This window comes from Pelobates fuscus, chromosome 3 (genome assembly GCF_036172605.1).
Source record: "Pelobates fuscus isolate aPelFus1 chromosome 3, aPelFus1.pri, whole genome shotgun sequence".
NCBI lineage: Eukaryota > Metazoa > Chordata > Amphibia > Anura > Pelobatidae > Pelobates > Pelobates fuscus.
The window spans coordinates 426,728,595-426,748,839 of record NC_086319.1 but is presented as its reverse complement, the minus strand read 5'-3'; the positions used below and the strand labels follow the sequence as shown (position 1 = coordinate 426,748,839).

Genomic DNA, 20,245 nt, shown 5'->3' with positions numbered 1-20,245 from the left:
CTTGCTGACCCCTCCTGCCTCTTGCAGACCCTTTCTGCTCCTTGCTGACCCCTCCTGCTCCTTGCTGCTCCTTCTACTTTACCCTCCTGCTCCTTGAAAACCTTTCGACCCCTTCCTGCTTCTTGCTGCCACTTTCTATTCCTTGCTGGCCCCTCCTGCCCCTTGCAGAACCTTTCTGCTCCTTCTACTTTACCTTCCTCTATGCGGTCTCCCCCACCCCCCATGCCTCACTTACCTGCTCTGTAGGCTGCCTCTGTGCTGCTCCCCTGCGGTTTCAGTCATGAGAGAGAGGCAGGGATAAGCTGTAGCTTCCTGCCTTTCTCCATTCACAGCGCCACCTACTGGCCAGCGCTGGTATTGCACTGTATTCTCACACTAAAACGAAAAATAGCAGCACAAGCTGAAAAATCCGGGGGGGCCAAGTACCCCCTTTACCCCCCCATTTGGATGCCCATGACCCTGAGACACTAGGGACACAGTGGCCCCATGTCTCCCAGTGGCCCCTAGTCTGTGTCCCCATGTCTCCCAGCCACTGTCCCCAGTGTCTCAGTGTCCCCATGTCTCCCAGTGTCCCCATGTCTCTAAGTGTCCCCTAGTGTCCTAGTGACATCAGGACACATGGAGACATGAGGACACAGACTCTAAGGGACACTGGGAGACATGGGGATACAAACACTAGGGGACACTGGGCGACATGGGGACACTGAGAGGCATGGAGACACAGGGAGACATGGGGACACTGGGCGACTGAGACATAGGAGACATGGCAGTGTTCCCATGTCTCCCAGCCAGTGTCCCTAGTATCTCAGTATCGCCATGTGTCCCTGGTGTCTCTCAGTGTCTGTAGTGTGCCAGTGTCCCTAGTGTCTCAGTGTTCCCTAGACTCCCAAAGTCCCCTAGTCTCCCAATGTCTCTGTGTCCCCATGTCTCCTAGTGTCTCAGTGTCCCCTAGTATAAAAGAAAAAATCTCAGGCACTCAATGTGATAGATTTAGGCAGGTTTATTGGACACCGCAACGTTTCGACCTGTACCCAGGTCTTTATCAAGTCTCCAATGTCCCCTATGTATCAGTGTCCCCTATGTATCAGTGTCTCAGTGCCCCATGTCTCTCTGTGCCCGTAGTGTCTCTGTGCCCGTAGTGTCTCTGTGCCCGTAGTGTCTCTGTGTCCCCTAGTATAAAAGAAAAAAATCTCAGGCACTCACTGTGATAGCTTTAAGCAGGTTTATTGGACACCACAACATTTTGACCTGTACCCAGGTTTTTATCAAGTCTCCAGTGTCCCCTATATATCACAGTATCTCAGTGCCCCATGTCTCCCTGTGTCCCCTCGTGTCTGTCACCCAGTGTCCCCAAGAGTCTCAGATTTCCCAGGTCTCCCAGTGTTCCCTAGTATCTGTGTCCCCATGTCTCCCAGTGTCCCAATGTCTCTCAATGTCCCCTAGTGACATGGGGACACTGGGAGACATGAGGACACAAACACTAAGGGACTGGGAGACATAGGGACACAGACATTCCCCCTTTTTGTGTATGTTCGCCCTTTCGGACGTTCTGGTTATGTGATTTGTGTCAGTAGCCCACCCTTTTACCGCATCCATAGACTTCCTGCTTTACTGGACACTGCTGTTAGGGGGTATGGGTTTACTTGAAAGATGAAAGCATGAGATTAGCAAAGGGTATGTGTTTTCTCATAGTTGCATCCTATGAGTTTCCCTACAGCATCATCTCCATCAGATACATGACGCTTACGAGGTAGGACTGTTTTAGTGTTTTTGGTCAATAAGATTTTGTAATTAGGCCCATCATAATTATCAGCACCAGGCCCACTGGGCTCTTAATCCGGCCCTGATCACATGGATGTACCTCCCACACATTTCCTCCCCTTAGATTAACACTTAACACAATTATACTGTACACCTTTTTCCCCAATTCCTGGATGTACCCCAAAAACAGGGGGTACACCTTTAAATCCAGCATCGCTGGATAGCCCTTATTCAGGGGGACAACATATCCAAAGTTCAAGTAATTCGGATGAATGGTTCGTGAGATATGGGGTTCCAAAGATTTGACCGACCGCATGGGTAAAGTATCCGAAAACAGTTCCATGCATTTTGGCCCTGCGGTCGGTCACAAACAAGGGAATGAAAACAGGCGAATTGCCTGTGTTATAGAGCCTGGAGAGGGTTTGAATGAATTCCCTTGTTTATGGGGTTCTTTCTACCGAACGGCGGGTCATTCGGTAGTTTCCATACGAATTTCTGGAAGTATGGAGGTCTCAGCGGTGTTTGCCTAGTCAAGTGTCCGATTTTAGTTCCAGACACTCGACGGCAAAACACCGCTGTTCGGTAGTTTAAGATGGCCGCCGCCACGTGTTTGTTTCCCGAATGGCGGCCACCCAGAGGACAAAGGATACATTACACTGATTGCCAATTACCCGTTTGCAACATTGTTGCAAACGGTAATTGGAGGCACACTTAATCCTGGGTGGTCTGGTTGTTCGGTAGTTTCACTCAATACAATGAATGGAGTGATTCTACCGAACAATCAGATGAATGCTGTACATATATATAACCCAGGTAACTGCATACAACAATACATACATGACATTAAAGTATTAAAGGCAGGATTACTGTACTACGCTCCACAGTCTTAAAGGTACAGTAGCCCCAAAAGTTCCAATATGTCCATCGCTGCTTTTAAAGGGCCAGCAGCAGCAATACAAATTATTACATGCCCAAATATAGTTTCTAAAGTGCAACATGTCCAGGGGCCATAGTCAGCGGGCAGGAGGCCAGCAGCCAGGCCTCTCCAGTTCACAGTGGCGAAGCTGGTTTCGCCACAGTAAGTTTGGCATGACAGTGCCGCTTTAAAGGATATAGATAGAGCCTCTCTCGTTTAAAATCTAACTAGACAGGCATAGGTGGATAGAATGAAAAAGGAAAATTAAATCTGTTAAATCATAATCCCAGTGGAGTAATTCATTAAACTCCTTAAATTATCAAAGTAAAACAACAAAGTGAGGTGAAATGCCCAGAAAAAAATCAGAAAAATAAACACTTCATAGCAATGTGGATTTTAGTGTCTACTATGGTTAGTGATATTCCAGTCCTGGAGCAGATGGAGAATGTCTACCAAATATGAGCATTTTCTCTCAGTACACTGATTAATGTATTCCAGGTATTTATTTTGTGTCTAATACAGTTATTATGTATGTTGCCCGATACCTTACGTTTATACCTTAAGAACTATTTATGTGATTTCATAGCTTTTACTTTGTGGTGAGAATCCCCTGTTTAGCCTGCGTTCAGATAAAATATTCTACTTAATGGGAATAGTGCCAGTTTGTTATTTGCATTAATTAGTAAAAGGAATGCTATAAGTTTAACTTTAAATGAGCAAATAACTTCTTATTTAACAAAAAGAAATGAAAACAAACGTTTTTGGTTTTTTTCATAACTATTATAGCTCTTTATAGTCTAATAATTTCTTTTCATAAATGAAGCTGAATCAATCCACTTTATAGCATAAAAAAGGCAATCTCATCACACAGCACTCTGAGCTCCAACTCGGATTTTCTGCTGGATTTGAGATCAGACCACACATCTTGGATAGTGGCTCCAGTGGTTCTCCTTGTCCCCAGTTAGTGTACTCCCCAAAGGACTGCCCTCCACTCCAATACCAGTTGCCCCAAAATTGGCTTTTTCTTAGCCCAAACCAATATCTTGTTCCTGAGGTATGTGCGGATAGAAAGAAAGATATTGTGCTTTGTTCCTTAGAGCTTGTGATCGCAGCCAGGTCAGTATAATGTTGGCGACAATACGATTGGGATTCTGTCCAAGTCATGGATCTCAGCACCAAGTACAAGTAGGAGACTGGGAGACAAAACAGAGAGAGAGTATGAGCCAAGTAAAACTGGTGTTAAATGAGAGAGCATTAAGCAATAGAAAAAGTGAAGATATTTGAACATACGTGCCATTGTGTTGGTTCCCAGATTCTCTGTTCTATACTCTGTGGCAGTGTTATCTGTGGATCCAATATAACCTGAAAATACAAAGGCTTTGATTGACGGAAACTCTTGCAGTAGAGAGGATAGAGGAGCAGCCCTACTTGTATACACATTTATACCTTCTGATGCAGATGTGGCCCTGTGAAGACTGGCTCCACTTGCTAGGGACATTAAGGGGGCACTGGAAAAGGATATTGGTTCAGAGGTTGCCCTGGAGCTCGATTTGTTGGTCAGAGTCACAGATAGACGAGCTCCCTGAATGTTTGTGGTCTGTGAGCTCTCTTGGAAAAGATTTGGATTACTTGTGGGCCCATTTGTTGGACGATTACTTCCCCCATTCACTGGTTGGTTTATTGATCCATTTGTTGTATAGTTCATCGGCCCGTTCGATTCCCCATGAATAAGCTCACTTGTTGGTTCAACGTTCATTAATCCATTTGTTGTCCAGTTCACTTTCCCGTTTGATTGTCTATTATTTGGTTCACTCATTTGCCAAGTTGTCCAGTTGATAGACCAGTTTGTTGGCCCATTGGTTGACCAGTTCATTGTCCCTTTGGTTGGCCCATCATAGTTATTGCCATTACTACCATAGTTATTGTTATTACTGATGTGGTTTGCAGAAGAGATGTCAGTAACATCAGAGGGAGTTGTAGTCGAGTACGTGAGTGTCTGAGGCCACTGACAGCTAGTGGGAAGACCAGGAACTGTATCCGCATCTGTAAGAGAAGGGAATGTAATAACGTATTAAATAGGTGAATACGGGATCGTATGGCAAGAGAATGGGATAGAGTATTAAATAGGTGAATACGGGATCGTATGGTAAGAGAATGGAATAGTGTATTAAATAGGTGAATACGGGATCGTATGGTAAGAGAAGGGAATAGAGTATTAAATAGGTGAATACGGGATCGTATGGTAAGAGAATGGAATAGTGTATTAAATAGGTGAATACGGGATCGTATGGTAAGAGAATGGAATAGTGTATTAAATCGGTGAATACGGGATCGTATGGTAAGAGAAGGGAATAGTGTATTAAATAGGTAAATACAGGATAGTATGGTAAGAGAATGGAATAGTGTATTAAATAGGTAAATACGGGATAGTATGGTAAGAGAATGGAATAGTGTATTAAATAGGTGAATACGGGATCGTATGGTAAGCGAATGGAATAGTGAATTAAATAGGTGAATACGGGATAGTATGGTAAGAGAATGGGATAGAGTATTAAACAGGTGAATACGGGATCGTATGGTAAGAGAATGGAATAGTGTATTAAATAGGTGAATACGGGATCGTATGGTAAGAGAATGGAATAGAGTATTAAATAGGTGAATACGGGATCGTATGGTAAGAGAATGGAATAGTGTATTAAATAGGTGAATACGGGATCGTATGGTAAGAGAAGGGAATAGTGTATTAAATAGGTGAATACGGGATCGTATGGTAAGAGAATGGAATAGTGTATTAAATAGGTAAATACGGTATAGTATGGTAAGAGAATGGAATAGTGTATTAAATAGGTGAATACGGGATCGTATGGTAAGTGAATGGAATAGTGTATTAAATAGGTGAATACGGGATAGTATGGTAAGAGAATGGGATAGAGTATTAAACAGGTGAATACGGGATCGTATGGTAAGAGAATGGAATAGTGTATTAAATAGGTGAATACGGGATAGTATGGTAAGAGAATGGGATAGAGTATTAAACAGGTGAATACGGGATCGTATGGTAAGAGAATGGGATAGTGTATTAAATAGGTGAATACGTGATAGTATGGTAAGCGAATGGAATAGTGTATTAAATAGGTGAATATGGGATAGTATGGTAAGAGAATGGGATAGAGTATTAAACAGGTGAATACGGGATCGTATGGTAAGAGAATGGAATAGTGTATTAAATAGGTGAATACGGGATAGTATGGTAAGAGAATGGGATAGAGTATTAAACAGGTGAATACGGGATCGTATGGTAAGAGAAGGGAATAGTGTATTAAATAGGTGAATACGGGATAGTATGGTAAGAGAATGGAATAGAGTATTAAATAGGTGAATACGGGATCGTATGGTAAGAGAATGGAATAGTGTATTAAATAGGTGAATACGGGATAGTATGGTAAGAGAATGGAATAGTGTATTAAATAGGTGAATACGGGATAGTATGGTAAGAGAATGGGATAAAGTATTAAACAGGTGAATACGGGATCGTATGGTAAGAGAATGGGATAGTGTATTAAATAGGTGAATACGTGATAGTATGGTAAGCGAATGGAATAGTGTATTAAATAGGTGAATACGGGATAGTATGGTAAGAGAATGGGATAGAGTATTAAACAGGTGAATACGGGATCGTATGGTAAGAGAATGGAATAGTGTATTAAATAGGTGAATACGGGATAGTATGGTAAGAGAATGGGATAGAGTATTAAACAGGTGAATACGGGATCGTATGGTAAGAGAATGGGATAGTGTATTAAATAGGTGAATACGTGATAGTATGGTAAGCGAATGGAATAGTGTATTAAATAGGTGAATACGGGATAGTATGGTAAGAGATTGGGATAGAGTATTAAACAGGTGAATACGGGATCGTATGGTAAGAGAATGGGATTGTGTATTAAATAGGTGAATACGTGATCGTATGGTAAGAGAATGGAATAGTGTATTAAATAGGTGAATATTGGATCGTATGGTAAGAGAATGGAATAGTGTATTAAATAGGTGAATATGGGATAGTATGGTAAGAGAAGGGAATAGTGTATTAAATAGGTAAATACAGGATAGTATGGTAAGAGAATTGAATAGTGTATTAAATAAGTGAATACGGGATCGTATGGTAAGAGAATGGAATAGTGTATTAAATCGGTGAATACGGGATCGTATGGTAAGAGAAGGGAATAGTGTATTAAATAGGTAAATACAGGATAGTATGGTAAGAGAATGGAATAGTGTATTAAATAGGTAAATACGGGATAGTATGGTAAGAGAATGGAATAGTGTATTAAATAGGTGAATACGGGATCGTATGGTAAGCGAATGGAATAGTGTATTAAATAGGTGAATACGGGATAGTATGGTAAGAGAATGGGATAGAGTATTAAACAGGTGAATACGGGATCGTATGGTAAGAGAATGGAATAGTGTATTAAATAGGTGAATACGGGATAGTATGGTAAGAGAATGGGATAGAGTATTAAACAGGTGAATACGGGATCGTATGGTAAGAGAATGGGATAGTGTATTAAATAGGTGAATACGTGATAGTATGGTAAGCGAATGGAATAGTGTATTAAATAGGTGAATACGGGATAGTATGGTAAGAGATTGGGATAGAGTATTAAACAGGTGAATACGGGATCGAATGGTAAGAGAATGGGATAGTGTATTAAATAGGTGAATACGGGATAGTATGGTAAGAGAATGGAATAGGGTATTAAATAGGTGAATACGGGATAGTATGGTAAGAGAAGGGAATAGTGTATTAAATAGGTAAATACAGGATAGTATGGTAAGAGAATGGAATAGTGTATTAAATAGGTAAATACAGGATAGTATGGTAAGAGAAGGGAAAAGTGTATTAAATGGGTGAATACGGGATCGTATGGTAAGCGAATGGAATAGTGTATTAAATAGGTGAATACGGGATAGTATGGTAAGAGAATGGGATAGAGTATTAAATAGGTGAATACAGGATCGTATGGTAAGAGAATGGGATAGAGTATTAAATAGGTGAATACGGGATCGTATGGTAAGAGAATGGGATAGAGTATTAAATAGGTGAATACGGGATCGTTTGGTAAGAGAATGGGATAGAGTATTAAACAGGTGAATACGGGATTGTATGGTAAGAGAATGGGATAGAGTATTAAACAGGTGAATACGGGATCGTATGGTAAGAGAATGGGATAGAGTATTAAACAGGTGAATACGGGATCGTATGGTAAGAGAATGGGATAGAGTATTAAATAGGTGAATACAGGATAGTATGGTAAGAGAATGGGATAGAGTATTAAACAGGTGAATACGGGATAGTATGGTAAGATAATGGGATAGAGTATTAAACAGGTGAATACGGGATCGTATGGTAAGAGAATGGGATAGAGTATTAAATAGGTGAATACGGGATAGTATGGTAAGAGAATGGGATAGAGTATTAAACAGGTGAATATGGGATCGTATGGTAAGAGAATGGGATAGAGTATTAAACAGATGAATACGGGATCGTATGGTAAGAGAATGGAATAGAGTATTAAACAGGTGAATACGGGATCGTATGGTAAGAGAATGGGATAGAGTATTAAATAGGTGAATACAGGGTAGTATGGTAAGAGAATGGGATAGAGTATTAAATAGGTGAATACGGGATCATATGGTAAGAGAATGGGATAGAGTATTAAATAGGTGAATATGGGATCGTATGGTAAGAGAATGGGATAGAGTATTAAACAGGTGAATACGGGATTGTATGGTAAGAGAATGGGATAGAGTATTAAATAGGTGAATACGGGATCGTATGGTAAGAGAATGGGATAGAGTATTTAATAGGTGAATACGGGATTGTATGGTAAGAGAATGGGATTGTGGCGAAACCAACTTCGCCACTGTGAACTGGAGAAGCCTGGTTGCTAGCCTCCTGCCCTGCGACTATGGCCCCTGGACATATTGCACTGTAAAAACTATATTTGGGCATGTAATAGTTTATATTACTGCTACTGGGCCTTTAAGGGCCATCCGTGGACCTATTGGGACTTTTTGGGATATGTGAAATGTCTGTGTGTTATGTGTAAAATGTGACTTTATGTATTTTAAAGTGTTTTATGTCGTTTTGCAACCATGTGGTTAATGGAGTCTGCCTCTAGTCCTGGATAATTGGATTACTTCTCCAATTAACTCCAGGGCAGAAGGGAGGAAACCAGGGTGCATTGTGGGGATGTTTTTCTGCCAGCCAGGAGGGACAAAAGATACTTTTAGTAACTTTTGAACCCCTGGTCGGATTCATGCCATTTTTTAATATGTTGTTCCCCTGAATGGATTGATTGTGGATATGTATTTTTATGTGAATGTGATGTATGGTTTTAAAGTTATGAAAGTTGTGTAAAAGTATATTTTACACTGTATGCATAAAGGGATTATGTGTCACACTAAGGGGAGGGGATGTGTGGGAGGTAACATCTATGTCATTGGTTATTTTATGCCTCCCCCTGGGTGTGGCCTGTATGTGTGAGATGGAAATAAAAGCCGGGCTGGATGAGCCAGTCCAGTGTTCCTGCTTAACCCTGAAGCTGAAGTGTTGTCTCTTTCTTGGGGGAAGAGGACTGTATGCCGATTGCCAGGAGTGTAAGCTGTTCGTATGGCTTTTCCTGTTCGGCTGCTTCCAGGGTTTATGTGTCTGCTGTTCGAGAGTTGGTGAATCCGTGCAGTTTGGGAGTTCGGGGAATTGGTGCTTATAGTAGCTGCTGGTCTATCTAAAGGGGATTATCGCCTAAACTGGGTTTTATCCTCTTGTAAGTGAAACGGTCCGTTACAGGGATAGAGTATTAAATAGGTGAATACGGGATCGTATGGTAAGAGAATGGGATAGAGTATTAAACAGGTGAATACGGGATTGTATGGTAAGAGAATGGGATAGAGTATTAAACAGGTGAATACGGGATTGTATGGTAAGAGAATGGGATAGAGTATTAAATAGGTGAATAGGGGATCGTATGGTAAGAGAATGGGATAGAGCAGGGGTAGGCAACCTTTTAGCAGCACTGTGCCGATATAGGATTGTGATGTCCCGTAGCGTGCCGATCCTCAGGCCCGTTGCTACCAGGCAAGCTAACCAAGCAATTGCTTGGGGCCCCGAGCTGGCCTGGGCCCCCAAGCAGGGCCGGCCATTTCTATAAGGCTGCAGCCGCCTGTGCGCTCTATAGAGAGCCTCAGGCGGCTGCACCACTGCCTCTTTCATCATCTCCCCTTCCCTGTAGCGTGGCCGAGCTCCTCTTCCTCCTGTCAGTCCGGCTGGGTACCACGCAGTACAGGAGATTTAGTTTCCTGTTCCCAGCCGGACTGACAGGAAGTGCAACCTGAGCTCGACCACGCTACAGGGAAGGGGAGGTGAGAAGAACATAGGGAGGGAGGGAGGGGGGGGAGTAAAAAGAACATAGGTGGGGGAGTAAGAAGGACACCTGGGAGGGGAGTAAGAAGGACACCTGGGAGGGGAGTAAGAAGGACACAGGGGGAGGGGAGTAAGAAGGACACAGGGGGAGGGGAATAAGAAGGACACAGGGGGAGGGGAATAAGAAGGACACAGGGAGGGTGGGAGGGGAGTAAGAAGGACATAGGGAGGGGAGTAAGAAGAACATGGGGAGGGGGGAGAGTAGTAAGAAGAACATGGGGGGGAGTAGTAAGAAGAACATGGGGGGAAGGAGTAGGAAGAACATGGTGGCAGAAAGAAGAACATAGGGAGGGGGGAAAGAGTAAGAAGAACACGGAGGGGGAGGAGTAAGAAGAACACAGGGGGTGAGGAGAATAGGAGAACACAGGGAGGGGGAGGTGAGGAGAATAGGAGAACACAGGGAGGGGGAGGTGAGGAGAAGGGGAGATTAGGAGAACACAGGGAGGGGGGGTGAGGAGAAGGGGAGATGAGGAGAACACAGGGAATTTTCAATTGTTGAAAATGTTCAAGTTCTATGCACATTATATGCAGCAGCAGTATTTGCACTGTAAACCTTTTTTATTTATATAACGTGTGGGTGAACTTAAACTGTATTGCTATGCTGTGGTTCTTGTAGGCTTTGAGTGCGGGGGGTGGGGGGGGCACCATGTCCATTTTGCTTGGGGCCCCCAAATTCCTTCCTAACGGCCCTGCCGATCCTATTTTTTTAAATTGAGGTGTGTGTGCTGCCGTATTCTGCTTGCGTTATGTATACTGTAATTGCTTTGTATCGTTGTATTTGTGCGTATATGAGCTATTATATTGTATATGTTCATTAGTAGTTTATCGTATCGTGTATGATACATATGAATGTGGGCTGTGTATGAGGGCTGCTTGTGGAATTGTGTGTGGGTGGATATGTCACATTGTGTGTTAGCTAGTGTATGGGGGCTGTTTAGGGTTTTGCATGTGAGAGGCTGCATGTAGGATTGTGTGCATGTATGTAGATTGTTAGTGGTGTTGCGTTTGTGGGGATTGTGTGTATGTTTGGGTGTGAGCTGTTCATATTATTTGTAAGAGGGGAGGCTTATTCTGCAGGTCTGTGTATATCTAGCAGTGTGGGTGGCTTCCCTGGGTTCCACTGGGGACCAGCTTGGGCAGGTACAGGTCAAGGACAGGAGCTGCAACAACAGCTGTGGGCTGCTCTACTACAGTGTGGATTCCCATTCACAAGTGCTGGGAGGAAGTGATCTGTGATCACTTCCTCTAAGTGCTGCAATGCATAAATTGAGGATTGTCCTTCACTACCTCTTTGTATTAGCAGATATCTGAAGTTTCACTGAGACTCCTGATAGGCCAGACCCTGTTTGGCTCTAGCAGCCTTGAGTGCCGTGGAAAGACACCTCGAGTGCCGTGCATGGCACTAGTGCCGTAGGTTGCCTACCCCTGGGATAGAGTATTAAATGGTGAATACGGGATCGTATGGTAAGAGAATGGGATAGAGTATTAAATAGGTGAATACGGGATCGTATGGTAAGAGAATGGGATAGAGTATTAAATAGGTGAATACGGGATCGTATGGTAAGAGAATGGGATAGAGTATTAAACAGGTGAATACGGGATCGTATGGTAAGAGAATGGAATAGAGTATTAAATAGGTGAATACGGGATCGTATGGTAAGAGATCCCGAATAGAAAACAGTATACTTTATATTATTTAATTAACGGTTATAATAGTAATATCACTCCTGTGCTTGTTAATTAAAAGGTAACACATTTTAACAGGGTTATTCCATAAAGTGTGAATTGTCAGTAATTTGAAAATGTAGGCCAAAATGGCTTAATTAGTAAAATTCTTCTAATTAATTCTGTTTTCAGTTTGACCACAGATGTTCCCTTCATGGTCCTAGTGCCCGCCGCATTGTGTGAACCTGTCTAATGATACATCCAGGACACCAGGGAGCCAACCCAGAACAGTGAGACAGGACTCAGTAGGACTGCCTTGTAGGGGTTGAAAGGCCTGCAGCTGGTCATGGGCGGTTAAAGAATGGATTATGGGGACCGAGATTCCTAACATATACAAAAAGATCGCCTAGTACACAAGTACAAAATGCTACGTTTTTCTGAAGATATTAAAGGGACACTATAGTCACTAAAACAACTTTAGCTTAATGAAGCAGTTGTGGTGTATAGATCATGCCCCTGCAGCCTCACTGCTCAATTCACTGCCATTTATGAGTTAAATCACTTTGTTTACACTGTCCGGTTACACCACTCTGCATGTGACTTACACAGCCTTCCTAAACAGAGTCTCTCTAATGTTTATCGCAGCATCTGTTTAATTGAGGATTTCTTATCTCCTGTTCTGTCTATAGCTTGCTAAACCCTGCAGTAGCCTCCTCTATGTAATTAAAGTTAGGAGATAAAAACTTTGAAGTCAAGTAAGTTAACTGATTGTGAAACCATTTTTTTTTCATGCAGGTTGTGTCAGTCACAGCCAGAGGAGGTGTGGCTAGGGCTGCATAAACAGAAACAAAGTGATTTAACTCCTAAATGACAGAGAATTGAGCAGTGAGACTGCAGGGGAATGATCTATACACTAAAACTGCTTTATTTAGCTAAAGTAATTTAGGTGACTATAGTCAGGGCCGGCGCGTCCATAAGCCTCTGGCTGGAGACTCGGATTTGTAATGGTAGCGGCTAGTTCCTATCCAGTAGAAGGACCCTGGCGACATCACTAGACCATGTGACTGCTTGGTCACATGGTACAGAGAGCTACAGGAAGCAGCAAAGCGGGAAATCCAAATGAATGCAATGGACTGAGCTGTGCTGACCTCCTGCTGCTGGTGGGAGAGTTCTGATGGAAACATTGATATTAACTTTACTAAACATCTTATTTCACAAGACAGCCTGGAAGCTGGAGGATTGCACTGTGTGGGAATTGTATGGGTAAAGCTGAACACTGCAGCCATTGCAGAGACTGAACCTGGAGAATATTATGGGGAAGGAAGAAAAAAGGGATCTTTAAGAGAAGTCACTTTTATTTCATATTTATATAGTTTTATTTAGTTTTTTTGCCACATAATTATGCAGCTGTGTTAAAACCTGTATTTTAAATCTTTTTTGTCTTTAATTGTAGATATTAATCACTGTCCAACTATATTTTACAGAATACATGGATTATAATGTGACTTTTATATTTTTGTCTTTCTTTCTTTCTCTCTCCCAACTCTCTCTGATAGCGTGATATATTAACCCTTTGTATCCCCACTGACAGTGTGTCTCTTTCTCCCATCCCCTCATTGTGAGTGTCTCTTTCTCCCATCCCCTCATTGTGAGTGTCTCTTTCTCCATCCCCTCGGTGTGAGTGTCTCTTTCTCCCATCCCCTCATTGTGAGTGTCTCTTTCTCCCATCCCCTCATTGTGAGTGTCTCTTTCTCCATCCCCTCGGTGTGAGTGTCTCTTTCTCCCATCCCCTCGGTGTGAGTGTCTCTTTCTCCCATCCCCTCGGTGTGAGTGTCTCTTTCTCCCATCCCCTCGGTGTGAGTGTCTCTTTCTCCCATCCCCTCGGTGTGAGTGTCTCTTTCTCCCATCCCCTCGGTGTGAGTGGGGTCTCTTTCTCCCATCCCCTCAGTGTGAGTGGGGTCTCTTTCTCCCATCCCCTCGGTGTGAGTGGGGTCTCTTTCTCCCATCCCCTCGGTGTGAGTGGGGTCTCTTTCTCCCATCCCCTCGGTGTGAGTGGGGTCTCTTTCTCCCATCCCCTCGGTGTGAGTGGGGTCTCTTTCTCCCATCCCCTCGGTGTGAGTGGGGTCTCTTTCTCCCATCCCCTCGGTGTGAGTGGGGTCTCTTTCTCCCATCCCCTCGGTGTGAGTGGGGTCTCTTTCTCCCATCCCCTCGGTGTGAGTGGGGTCTCTTTCTCCCATCCCCTCGGTGTGAGTGGGGTCTCTTTCTCCCATCCCCTCGGTGTGAGTGGGGTCTCTTTCTCCCATCCCCTCGGTGTGAGTGGGGTCTCTTTCTCCCATCCCCTCGGTGTGAGTGGGGTCTCTTTCTCCCATCCCCTCGGTGTGAGTGGGGTCTCTTTCTCCCATCCCCTCGGTGTGAGTGGGGTCTCTTTCTCCCATCCCCTCGGTGTGAGTGGGGTCTCTTTCTCCCATCCCCTCGGTGTGAGTGGGGTCTCTTTCTCCCATCCCCTCGGTGTGAGTGGGGTCTCTTTCTCCCATCCCCTCGGTGTGAGTGGGGTCTCTTTCTCCCATCCCCTCGGTGTGAGTGGGGTCTCTTTCTCCCATCCCCTCGGTGTGAGTGGGGTCTCTTTCTCCCATCCCCTCGGTGTGAGTGGGGTCTCTTTCTCCCATCCCCTCGGTGTGAGTGGGGTCTCGCTCTCCCATCCCCTCGGTGTGAGTGGGGTCTCGCTCTCCCATCCCCTCGGTGTGAGTGGGGTCTCGCTCTCCCATCCCCTCGGTGTGAGTGGGGTCTCGCTCTCCCATCCGCTCGGTGTGAGTGGGGTCTCGCTCTCCCATCCCCTCGGTGTGAGTGGGGTCTCGCTCTCCCATCCCCTCGGTGTGAGTGGGGTCTCGCTCTCCCATCCCCTCGGTGTGAGTGGGGTCTCGCTCTCCCATCCCCTCGGTGTGAGTGGGGTCTCGCTCTCCCATCCCCTCGGTGTGAGGGGGTCTCGCTCTCCCATCCCCTCGGTGTGAGGGGGTCTCGCTCTCCCATCCCCTCGGTGTGAGGGGGTCTCGCTCTCCCATCCCCTCGGTGTGAGGGGGTCTCGCTCTCCCATCCCCTCGGTGTGAGTGGGTCTCTCTCGGTGTGAGTGGGTCTCTCTCGGTGTGAGTGGGTCTCTCTCTCTCTCCCATCCCCTCGGTGTGAGTGGGTCTCTCTCTCTCTCCCATCCCCTCGGTGTGAGTGGGTCTCTCTCCCATCCCCTCGGTGTGAGTGGGTCTCTCTCCCATCCCCTCGGTGTGTGTGTGTCTCTCTCTCTCTCCCATCCCCTCGGTGTGTGTATGTGTCGTGCTCTCTCTCTCTCCCATCCCCTCGGTGTGAGTGTGTAAGTGTTGCCATGGCAACACTCCCGACTTGCATTACAGGTTATGCGTATGGCAACCTGCAGCAACGCTCACACAGTTCGCGAGAAGAGAGGACCTGATGCTTCATGAGGTGCAATATTACACTCCTGGGTCCCTTCTTCACAGGACACCGTATGCTGTGCCACCAGACCACCAGGGAATCCTGTGTGCCCCCACCCTGAAACAGGTAAGAGGCAGGGAGGAAAAAAAAAAACTAAATTAATAAAAATATTTAAAAAACTACTGTCCCCTCACAGCCCTTATCCAATCCCGCTGCATTACATTCACTACACATAAAGACATTGCATCCACTACCCACACACAGACACTGCATCCACTATACAAAATGCATTCACTACACACACACACTGTATAACATAATGGATGTGCGCAAAGCCCTGCTCTCTCCCACCCACGCACAGCCAGCGTGTGTCTCTCTCTCTCCCACCCACGCACAGCCAGCGTGTGTCTCTCTCTCTCCCACCCACGCACAGCCAGCGTGTGTCTCTCTCTCTCCCACCCACGCACAGCCAGCGTGTGTCTCTCTCTCTCCCACCCACGCACAGCCATTTTCTCTCTCTCCCACCCACGCACAGCCAGCGTGTCTCTCCCACCCACGCACAGCCAGCGTGTCTCTCCCACCCACGCACAGCCAGCGTGTCTCTCCCACCCACGCACAGCCAGCGTGTCTCTCCCACCCACGCACAGCCAGCGTGTCTCTCCCACCCACGCACAGCCAGCGTGTCTCTCCCACCCACGCACAGCCAGCGTGTCTCTCCCACCCACGCACAGCCAGCGTGTCTCTCCCACCCATGCACAGCCAGCGTGTGTCTCTCCCACCCACGCACAGCCAGCGTGTGTCTCTCCCACCCACGCACAGCCAGCGTGTCTCTCTCTCCCACCCACGCACAGCCAGCGTGTGTCTCTCCCCCACCCACGCACAGCCAGCGTGTGTCTCTCCCACCCACGCACAGCCAGCGTGTCTCTCTCTCCCACCCACGCACAGCCAGCGTGTCTCTCTCTCTCTCCCACGCACAGCCAGCGTGTCTCTCTCTCTCTCCCACGCACAGCCAGCGTGTGTCTCTCCCACCCACGCACAGCCAGCGTGTGTCTCTCCCACCCACGCACAGCCAGCGTGTGCCTCTCCCACCCACGCACAGCCAGCGTGTGTCTCTCTCCCACCCACGCACAGCCAGCGTGTGTCTCTCTCCCACCCACGCACAGCCAGCGTGTCTCGCTCTCTCCCACCCACACACAGCCAGCATGTCTCTCTCTGTCCCACCCACACACAGCCAGCGTGTCTCTCTCTGTCCCACTCACACACAGCCAGTGTCCTCTCTCTCTCCCACCCACGCACAGCCAGCGTGTGTCTCTCCCACCCACGCACAGCCAGCGTGTGTCTCTCCCACCCACGCACAGCCAGCGTGTGTCTCTCCCACCCACGCACAGCCAGCGTGTGTCTCTCCCACCCACGCACAGCCAGCGTGTGTGTCTCCCACCCACGCACGCACAGCCATCGTGTGTCTCTCCCACCCACGCACGCACAGCCATCGTGTGTCTCTCCCACCCACGCACGCACAGCCATCGTGTGTCTCTCCCACCCACGCACGCACAGCCATCGTGTGTCTCTCCCACCCACGCACGCACAGCCATCGTGTGTCTCTCCCACCCACGCACGCACAGCCATCGTGTGTCTCTCCCACCCACGCACGCACAGCCATCGTGTGTCTCTCCCACCCACGCACGCACAGCCAGCGTGTGTCTCTCCCACGCACGCACAGCCAGCGTGTGTCTCTCCCACGCACGCACAGCCAGCGTGTGTCTCTCCCACCCACGCACGCACAGCCAGCGTGTGTCTCTCCCACCCACGCACGCACAGCCAGCGTGTGTCTCTCCCACCCACGCACGCACAGCCAGCGTGTGTCTCTCCCACCCACGCACGCACAGCCAGCGTGTGTCTCTCCCACCCACGCACCCACAGCCAGCGTGTGTCTCTCCCACCCACGCACGCACAGCCAGCGTGTGTCTCTCCCACCCACGCACGCACAGCCAGCGTGTGTCTCTCCCACCCACGCACGCACAGCCAGCGTGTGTCTCTCCCACCCACGCACGCACAGCCAGCGTGTGTCTCTCCCACCCACGCACGCACAGCCAGCGTGTGTCTCTCCCACCCACGCACGCACAGCCAGCGTGTGTCTCTCCCACCCACGCACGCACAGCCAGCGTGTGTCTCTCCCACCCACGCACGCACAGCCAGCGTGTGTCTCTCCCACCCACGCACGCACAGCCAGCGTGTGTCTCTCCCACCCACGCACGCACAGCCAGCGTGTGTCTCTCCCACCCACGCACGCACAGCCAGCGTGTGTCTCTCCCACCCACGCACGCACAGCCAGCGTGTGTCTCTCCCACCCACGCACGCACGCACAGCCAGCGTGTCTCTCCCACCCACGCACGCACAGCCAGCGTGTGTCTCTCCCACCCACGCACGCACGCACAGCCAGCGTGTGTCTCTCCCACCCACGCACGCACAGCCAGCGTGTGTCTCTCCCACCCACGCACGCACGCACAGCCAGCGTGTGTCTCTCCCACCCACGCACGCACAGCCAGCGTGTGTCTCTCCTACCCACGCACGCACAGCCAGCGTGTCTCTCCTACCCACGCACGCACAGCCAGCGTGTGTCTCTCCCACCCACGCACGCACAGCCAGCGTGTGTCTCTCCCACCCACGAACAGCCAGCGTGTGTCTCTCCCACCCACGCAAAGCCAGCGTGTGTGTCTCTCTCTCCCACCCACGCACAGCCAGCGTGTGTCTCTCTCTCCCACCCACGCACAGCCAGCGTGTGTGTCTCTCTCTCCCACCCACGCACAGCCAGCGTGTGTCTCTCCCACCCACGCACAGCCAGCGTGTGTCTCTCCCACCCACGCACAGCCAGCGTGTGTCTCTCTCTCTCCCACCCACGCACAGCCAGCGTGTGTCTCTCTCTCTCCCACCCACGCACAGCCATTTTCTCTCCCACCCACGCACGCACGCACAGCCATCGTGTGTCTCTCCCACCCACGCACGCACGCACAGCCATCGTGTGTCTCTCCCACCCACGCACGCACAGCCATCGTGTGTCTCTCCCACCCACGCACGCACGCACAGCCATCGTGTGTCTCTCCCACCCACGCAAGCACGCACAGCCATCGTGTGTCTCTCCCACCCACGCACGCACGCACAGCCATCGTGTGTCTCTCCCACCCACGCACGCACAGCCAGCGTGTGTCTCTCCCACCCACGCACGCACAGCCAGCGTGTGTCTCTCCCACCCACGCACGCACAGCCATCGTGTGTCTCTCCCACCCACGCACGCACAGCCATCGTGTGTCTCTCCCACCCACGCACGCACAGCCAGCGTGTGTCTCTCCCACCCACGCACGCACAGCCAGCGTGTGTCTCTCCCACCCACGCACGCACAGCCAGCGTGTGTCTCTCCCACCCACGCACGCACAGCCAGCGTGTGTCTCTCCCACCCACGCACGCACAGCCAGCGTGTGTCTCTCCCACCCACGCACGCACAGCCAGCGTGTGTCTCTCCCACCCACGCACGCACAGCCAGCGTGTGTCTCTCCCACCCACGCACGCACAGCCAGCGTGTGTCTCTCCCACCCACGCACGCACAGCCAGCGTGTGTCTCTCCCACCCACGCACGCACAGCCAGCGTGTGTCTCTCTCTCCCACCCACGCACGCACAGCCAGCGTGTGTGTCTCTCTCTCCCACCCACGCACAGCCAGCGTGTGTGTCTCTCTCTCCCACCCACGCACAGCCAGCGTGTGTCTCTCTCTCCCACCCACGCACAGCCAGCGTGTGTCTCTCCCACCCACGCACGCACAGCCAGCGTGTGTCTCTCCCACCCACGCACGCACAGCCAGCGTGTGTCTCTCTCCCACCCACGCACAGCCAGCGTGTCTCTCTCTCCCACCCACGCACAGCCAGCGTGTCTCTCTCTCCCACGCACAGCCAGCGTGTGTCTCTCCCACCCACGCACAGCCAGCGTGTGTCTCTCCCACCCACGCACAGCCAGCGTGTGTCTCTCCCACCCACGCACAGCCAGCGTGTGTCTCTCCCACCCACGCACAGCCAGCGTGTGTCTCTCCCACCCACGCACAGCCAGCGTGTCTCGCTCTCTCCCACCCACCCACACACAGCCAGCGTGTCTCGCTCTGTCCCACCCACACACAGCCAGCGTGTCTCTCTCTGTCCCACCCACACACAGCCAGCGTGTCTCTCTCTGTCCCACCCACACACAGCCAGTGTCCTCTCTCTCTCCCACCCACGCACAGCCAGCGTGTGTCTCTCCCACCCACGCACAGCCAGCGTGTGTCTCTCCCACCCACGCACGCACAGCCAGCGTGTGTCTCTCCCACCCACCCACGCACAGCCAGCGTGTGTCTCTCCCACCCACGCACGCACAGCCAGCGTGTGTCTCTCCCACCCACGCACGCACAGCCAGCGTGTGTCTCTCCCACCCACGCACGCACAGCCAGCGTGTGTCTCTCCCACCCACGCACGCACAGCCAGCGTGTGTCTCTCCCACCCACGCACGCACAGCCAGCGTGTGTCTCTCCCACCCACGCACGCACAGCCAGCGTGTGTCTCTCCCACCCACGCACGCACAGCCAGCGTGTGTCTCTCCCACCCACGCACGCACAGCCAGCGTGTGTCTCTCCCACCCACGCACGCACAGCCAGCGTGTGTCTCTCCCACCCACGCACGCACAGCCAGCGTGTGTCTCTCCCACCCACGCACAGCCAGCGTGTGTCTCTCCCACGCACGCACAGCCAGCGTGTGTCTCTCCCACCCACGCACGCACAGCCAGCGTGTGTCTCTCCCACCCACGCACGCACAGCCAGCGTGTGTGTCTCTCTGTCCCACTCACGCACAGCCAGTGTGTCTGTCTCACCCACGCACAGCCAGCGTGTCTCTCTCTCTCTCTCTCTCCCACGCACAGCCAGCGTGTGTCTCTCTCTCTCTCCCACGCACAGCCAGCGTGTCTCTC

At 49.5% G+C, this 20,245-nt stretch overlaps 1 protein-coding gene across 1 annotated transcript in view; it reads right to left on the bottom strand.

The window, feature by feature from the left end:
* Positions 1 to 3,468: 3,468 nt before the first annotated feature.
* The window catches only part of LOC134602096 (phosphatidylinositol 3-kinase 2-like), a 59,794-nt gene continuing 43,017 nt past the window's right edge, over positions 3,469 to 20,245 (bottom strand). Inside the window, exons 3-4 of the mRNA XM_063446597.1 lie at positions 3,968 to 4,720; positions 3,469 to 3,870 (exon numbers count right to left, since the gene is read on the bottom strand). Coding sequence (XP_063302667.1) covers positions 3,506 to 3,870; positions 3,968 to 4,720 — 1,118 coding nt within the window. The 3' untranslated portion in view covers positions 3,469 to 3,505. The remainder of the gene's footprint in view (positions 3,871 to 3,967; positions 4,721 to 20,245) is intronic.